The following is a 7,484-nucleotide window of genomic DNA, read 5'->3' on the forward strand; positions in this document are numbered from 1 at the left end:
ACCGGCGACCCACTCCGGCGATCATCTCCGGCGATCATCCAATTTTTATTTTTTTATTTTTTGTTTTAAGATGTTGTGAGATCAAATCTCAAACTCCGGCCATCTCCTCCTCCACCGCCCATCGAATAGGTCATAATTCCATTGATAAAGTAATTATAACAATCTAAAAACTCTATTTAGATCAAATCTAACAAGAACCCAAAAATTACAACAATTGAAAAAGAAAAATTCTTTGATCTAATCTTAAGAATGTTAACCCATAAACAATAAACAACTATTGTGGACATTGATTTCAAATTATGAACAGTACCGCCGATGAACAGTGTTCTCGGCCATAAACAGTGCCACCGATGAACAGTGTTCTCGGCCATGAACAGTAACCCGAAAAAAATTTAATCTAATTAAATTATTACATATTGGATTCTAAACCCGCTCTGATACCAATTGTTGGAAACATAATATACAATACAGCGGAAAAGATGTATATCATGTAGATTAATCGAAATTAATTAAAATCTAGAAAAATACCTGAAACGCTTTCTAAATTTCTTTGATAATCAGTCCCAAGATCAACACAGTAGCTTTCTCAAGAGAAAAAGCCTCCAACTGATAAGATAGAATATTCTTTCCATAACAATTAGGATAGAAATAGATTTGTTCAAAAACTTTATCCATAACAATTAGGATAGAAATAGATTTGTTCAAAAACTTTATCCATAACAATTAAGGATAGAATTAGAATTGCATTGTATGTATACCTCTTCTAATGACATTAGTGAGACCAATTGGGTCCCATATCGAGAACCAATTATTAATCAAATTAATAATTTTAATTTAACAATCAAATCCCTATCCGACCAACTGTTCATAAAAGCTCTTCCATAATATGGGATTAAATATTCATGAATAATATTATCTTACATTCAGTCCCCTCCAGTATCAATTGATTTTAGGAAACTTTATTGAGCAGGACAAATCACCTACTTGCTCATTCCTAAAATTGCAATCCCATGATCATAAATAAAAACCATTTTTGAAACATCAAAAATATTTTATTTTATAAGAAAATAAATTTAGAAAAATAATTTTCAAAAACCACCCGTCGACGGGAATTTAATATATTCATGGGATATGCATAATAAATTAACTCATAAAAATGAGTATACTGGATCCTATCTAGATATCCATCACTTCCCTAAATGAAATCTAATAACCCAATATTTCAGGCTGTATAACACTTGTAAAACAAGCTTAACCATCATATCAAAGTATATTAGATTATCAAATCGAAAATGATAATATCATCAAGTCTAAGGGACCATGTAACAATTTGGATTCTCACTCTCTTAGGTGACTCGTCCTAGAGAATCCAAATAAGGTCTTGCGCTACACATATCAAATATGCGCTTATGACATACACCCGGGGAATCTTCATTTTCGATAGCTGAGATCAACCATCACATCTAATATGTCGTTGTCATGCATAATAACCTGTCATAACTAAGCTATCCTTTACTAGTTATAGGTCAAGCACAAATTTAAGAAATCTCTGAATTAGATCATATCTCCAAGCAAGTGACCATCACATTGCATGATCTAACAAAATAATCTCTAAGGATAATATAACAATTATATAAAAAGATACCCAAACAACATGTGCAATAATAAACTCAATTAATAATCAATAAAAAATGTATTGGATGTTTAAGGGCATATAACACTACTCTAGCAGTTTACAGATTGAACTTCCAAACCTAGTAATGGAATAATATACCAACTAGCAACACAATAGAACTATAAAAAATTTATATTTGTAAAATATCTTATGGATAGGTCAAAAATTTATTGGAAAATGATAGGAGCACACCCCTAACCACACCTCTAATCACACCCCTTCTCTCATTTGCTACAGTGCACCGGGCCCCACATGAGATTTTAAAATTTAAAATCTCATGTGGGGCCCGATATACTGTAACAAATTAGAGAGGTGTGGTTGGGGGTGTGCCCCTAGTGTCACCCAAAAATATTACATCGTAGCATGAACAGTATATACAAAGTGAATTTAGCTTAGCGTTGACACAAGACGTAAGGCTGAAAATATCACTGCAGCATGAACCGTACTTTGATCTTACTCTAATAAGAATAGTATTTACTACAATACGAATAAATAGTACGATTTTGCTTTGGTTCGCACATAAAAAATGGTGGGAAACCAATGTATTTATTTTTCTTGTGTTTGGTTCGCATAGAAAAAAAATAAAAACTTTTATAAACAAAGCAGAAAAGGAAAAAAATCTGACTTGGCAGAGTTTTCATCAACTTTACTTGGTTGGGGAAGGAAATCGGAGAGAGAAAAAAATCTTAGTTGGCGGCGATTTCAGCAGAGTTTTCCCTCTTCCATTCGAGCGAACCAAAACGGCACAAAGAAATGGACGGAAACAAAAAAACTGACGTGAAAGGGTTTTCTGAGTTTTTCACCCCTTATAATAGCGAACCAAACAGCCCCTTATAGGAAAAAGTAGCAGGTAGCTATTTCGTTCGGGGGCTAAAAATCAGGGCTCACGTGACTCCTACCGAGGCCGTCATCTCGCACGTGCCGGCACGTTGAAGTCGCACGAATATGCCTCCAATGAATCGACAATCACTGGATTCGTCAAAGGTAGAGACCGGTCAACTCCAAAACCGCGTCCTTTTTTTTAATGATGCTGCTGACGAAGGAAAAAGATCCCCAATGGTGCCCTCGGTCAAAACCCTAGCCCCAGCCCCTAACCCTGACCCTAACCCCCACCGTCGTCATCGGCGATGCGATGAGAAGCAGATCCCCTCGCGATGGAGAAGAACAACAACGACGCCAAGGCTCTGATCGCGACGCTGTCGAATTCGGTCCAAGCCCTGGGCCGGGGTTTCGACGTGACCGCTGACACTAGGTTGCTCTACTGCAAGGGGGCCGCTGGATCTCGGCTGGGATCGGCTGAAGGATGTGCCTGCTGACGTCGAGATCTCCAGGGGGACGAGGGCGAGGGAGAGCACTCCCGTTTGCAGCTTTCAGGAGGTTAGCTCTCTTGATTTCGGTGTTCAGGGTTAGTAGGGCTGGGGTTAAAATTTTCAATTTCGAGCGTTTGGGGGTGGGGGAATAATTCCACACTGACTGAAAACGGAACCAATATATAATTAACAAACAGTTGGTTAATTGTTCAAGTAACTGTTCTGTTAAATTGGGTAATTTCGGTTCAGTACTTCATATAACAGTAAACAAGTAGTTTTTAGTATTTAGACAGATTCGTAGACGAATAAACTCTAACCAAGTGTTCATTCTACTCATTTGATATCGAATATTCGTCTAAAATTTGGCCACTTACAAATTTTTTATTACGTACATGATCTTATTTTTTTAACACACACTTACATTTTCCACTTAAGTTCTCCGCTAATTTTGAAAGGCTTAGAGCAAATGTTCAAATTAAATATTTATGTATCATGCTTATAAGGGGGCGATTTTCAATTATGAGTTTAAATACTATTTTAAAAGCAGAGTGTTTCTTCAGGAAAATGAAAGCATCTTCTTAGTAAATAGTTTAATGATAAGAAAGTATAAATTACTAGTCAAACAAATGTGCTTTAATATTCAATAAATGTTGGCGAATGTTAGACAGGTACTGAATATTCAAATACCAAAAGGGGGAAAAAAATCTAGAAATGGATAAAATTTCAAACAAATACAATACATGCACCTCAGTATTTGATTCGATTTGTTTCCCGTTGTTGTTGCTAGAGCATCAGTCAGGCGCTGAATGTCTATATTCCTATATTGAAAGTGGCACGTGAAAAGTGTCTAAAGTTGTATATTAGATAGTAGATTTGCAAATGATACATTCAAATTCTAGTAAACTTAAGAAGTAATGATATCTACCAGGTGTTTATAAAAAAGTTTAGAGATAATAGATGAGACCTTCTATTGTAGCGGGGGTGTGTCGGTGATTAACCCATAGTTAAATCAATGTAAAGCTTGAGATGTGACCATATGTATATTTACTTTATTCATGCAGTATAATGATATTTTTCATGAGATTTGGACAAGAGTCTTTGACCATCGTAGTTAAAAAAAAAAAATTTCATGATATATTTCTTATATGTTAAGTTAAATTTGACACTGATATCCTTTGTCTTCAGATGGCTGAATATTTCAATAAGAAGTCAGGTCTATCTGAAACTGTACCTCTGGGTAGCTTTAACTCCATGTTCAGTTTAACTGGATCATGGAAAACTGATGCAGCAGCAACTAAAGCCCTTGCAACGGATGGACACTTCATTTCTTTATATAAAGTAAAATTGACTAACCGGGAGTTAATTCTGAAAGAAGATGTCAAGAAGGCTGTTCCACGTAGTTGGGACCCACCATCCTTGGCTAGGTTAGTAGTGGATCAAATTTGCTAACCTCCTGCCTTAGCATTGATTTTTTTATGTCCCTTAAAATTTTTAGCTTGTTTTTTTTTAACTTCTTTCTGCATTTGTTATGCAACCATCCCCAACATTGTTGATTTGGGGTTATCTTAGCCTAGACTTCAACTAGAAGGAAAACATACACTTTTCATCTCTTCATTGTCTTGCTCACTACAACTTGCTTTTTGTATACTTTCTCTTTCTTCAGCTTTATTGAGAATTTTGGTACCCATATCATCACGTCAGTGACAATTGGTGGGAGAGATGAAGTCTATATAAAGCAGCACCATTCATCTCTTTTATCAGCATCAGACATTAAACAGTATATGAAAGAAATTGGGGACCGGAGATTTTCAGACATGGAAAATCAGGTAAGTACTGCTTCAATCACATAAAAAACCGAGTCAATCACTTCACGTGGCTGAAATATTTCTGCTACCTAGGATGCTTGATCTATACCGTTTGGCACCTTGATATATTGCTAATGTGTTGAATTCACAGTTTGCAGATGCATTGCTTCTTAACAACCATGATGGACGCACTCAGTTATCCAGTGCTCCACATCTTAGTGGGAAGGAGGTAAGTGTATATTATTTTTCATGCATATCAATAAGAAGGTAGATCAAAGCCAGTCATAATTGAAGGCTGTTAATCTGGTTTCTAGCTTACATAAACCAAAGAATATTTCTAAAGTTTTCCATGTAGAAGGGATGTAGGAACCAATTTTATTTTTCTACTGTATAAGTAGAAGTAGAAATGAACCTTCCTGCATTTACGACTCTATTCGGTTGTTGAGGATGCATGGCATGCACGTCATGTTTGTGCATGTTCTCTATGCTTTGAGTATGGAATATCTCAAAACCACACTTCTTATTTGAATACACCTATTTTCTTGAATATTTCAGTGATTATATTTCTGTTGCAGGATGTTACAGTCATCTTCAGAAGGAGAGGTGGTGATGATCTTGTTCAAAATCACGCTGAGTGGGCGGACACTGTTCCTTCAGCACCAGATGTTATTAACATGACATTTGTTCCTATAGTTTCTATTCTGGAGGGGTTACCTGGAGTCCAGTACCTAGCTCGTGCTGTTGATCTATATTTGGATTGTAAGATTTGTTAAAAACCTTTTGCTGCTCTGACACCAAATTTCATCTATATTGGGTACTTTTTATTTTAATTCACCTGAAGTTTAAATTCCATCAGAACTCATGCCTTGACTGTCATTCAGAATAGAATATCTGAAGCATTTGGCTGAAAGAGTTACTTTTTAATTTACTACATGAAGGGGCATGATTCATAGCCTCTGCTGAAATGGCTGAAAAGAAAACTACCAATATTCTTGTCTTCATCCAGTCTTCGTCCAGAATATTGAAACATAATGATTTCTCGTTAAAGATAGAGCATTTATATTTAAAGGTTTAACATAAAATTGCATTTTTAACATTGGAGAAAATGATTTTCTAACCTGTCTCTTTTCATGTCATTTTTATTGAAATTCATCAAAATTAGCAATTTTTAAAGAGCTTGAATGCCATTTTGTGTGCATGCCGTCATTTTTCAGACAAGCCTCCAATTGAAGAATTACAGTATTTCTTGGAATTTCAAATCCAGCGTGTTTGGGCCCCAGAGCAGACTAATATACCGGGACACCATAGAAAGGAACCGGTCTGCCCTTTTCTTCAGTTTAGCCTGATGGGTCCCAAGTTATATATCAGCACAGAACAGGTATGCAATATCTGTGCCCTCAGTTTAATACTTCAATATCTTAAAAGTTTTTTTTAGATTATATATCTTTCTTCTTTGCAAGATGCAAGCATATACTCTCTTGTGTAAATAAAATTTATATGTAGTGATCTATGGCACTTGGAGAGAATATGATTAATGTGACAGTATCTCTTCTTTTAATAGCCAGGATAATACTCAGTTAAAGGTGTACTGATGCCATGTTTCTTCCTTGAGGGTTTTGAAAATTGTGGCAAATGGTTCATTTCATAGTTGTCCTTCCTTCAATATCTTTCTTGCTTATTCTTGAGATTTTTTTTGCACTTGTTCTTCTTAATTGTAACTAGGATCAAGACGTGCAATATTTCCTGAGGTCCTTTACTTCCTGACCAAGATTTTTTTAAATGTCCGTGGAGTTGCTATAAACAAAAGTAAAAGCTGAAACCTTTCATGATTATGTCAAACATGAAGGGAGACTTTACGAATTACTTGGGAGGAGATGTATCATTGATAGGTGACATGTCTCGCACATGCATGTTTGCGTTCCTTGCAGTATCTATTATCTTCTGGACAAATGTTCTAATAGTGACCACCCGTAGCGATTAGACATCCATATGTTTTTGCATCTACATTAATTTGTTCCATTGCTCATGCCTCAGGAAAGAACGTAATTTCCAATTAGACTGCTCCATGCATAAGATACATGTAAAGGCCAAGTGCTGAGCTTAGTTTCTGGTCATTTGGGTTTGCATTTAAATTTCACTGTTTTTCTCGTGTCATGGCTCAGAAATGAACACAATTTCCCGCACAAAACTTACTATCGCCCACTTCTTCTTTTTAATCGGTGAGAATTTGGAGGGTTGTTTCATGAAATTTAACTGCAGGACAGATAAGACAGGTGTTCTTACTGGTAAACTAGCTTACTAGTCAAATTCTAGATGTCAGTTTCTAATATGAGGAATGCTTGAGATTTGATAACCAACTCCAATTTCTGGAAAAGGCCTAAGTAATGATAACGATGCTGATGATTTTCTCATCATATTATCAGATACTGGGTTTCTATTGGTTCTGGATATTAACATCATTTCCATGAGATTATATAACCTGTTACAGGGTTTCTAGTGTTTGTCTCCTATATGTATAACCGTTACGGATACAAACACAAAATAAACCAAGGAATGCCCGCTGTTACATCTTAATTTATTCTATTTGACACAATTGGTATATTTCCAAAGAGCCCGGGCATAACCGGGGCTTTGTGTGCCGCGCTTCCCTTTAGGTATAATGGGACTGCTTTTTGTGAGAATTCTCTTTCCTGG

The 7,484-nt window shown here is 36.0% G+C and overlaps 1 protein-coding gene across 1 annotated transcript in view; it reads left to right on the forward strand.

Annotated features, from left to right (window-relative positions):
* Positions 2,655-7,484, forward strand: part of LOC109848637 (MACPF domain-containing protein CAD1-like) — a 5,955-nt gene continuing 1,125 nt past the window's right edge. The window contains 7 exon segments of the mRNA XM_020418287.1: positions 2,655-2,975; positions 2,977-3,052; positions 4,171-4,409; positions 4,649-4,811; positions 4,942-5,019; positions 5,366-5,549; positions 6,005-6,168. Coding sequence (XP_020273876.1) covers positions 2,830-2,975; positions 2,977-3,052; positions 4,171-4,409; positions 4,649-4,811; positions 4,942-5,019; positions 5,366-5,549; positions 6,005-6,168 — 1,050 coding nt within the window. The 5' untranslated portion in view covers positions 2,655-2,829.

This window comes from Asparagus officinalis, chromosome 1, assembly GCF_001876935.1.
Source record: "Asparagus officinalis chromosome 1, Aspof.V1, whole genome shotgun sequence".
In the NCBI taxonomy this organism is placed as follows: domain Eukaryota; kingdom Viridiplantae; phylum Streptophyta; class Magnoliopsida; order Asparagales; family Asparagaceae; genus Asparagus; species Asparagus officinalis.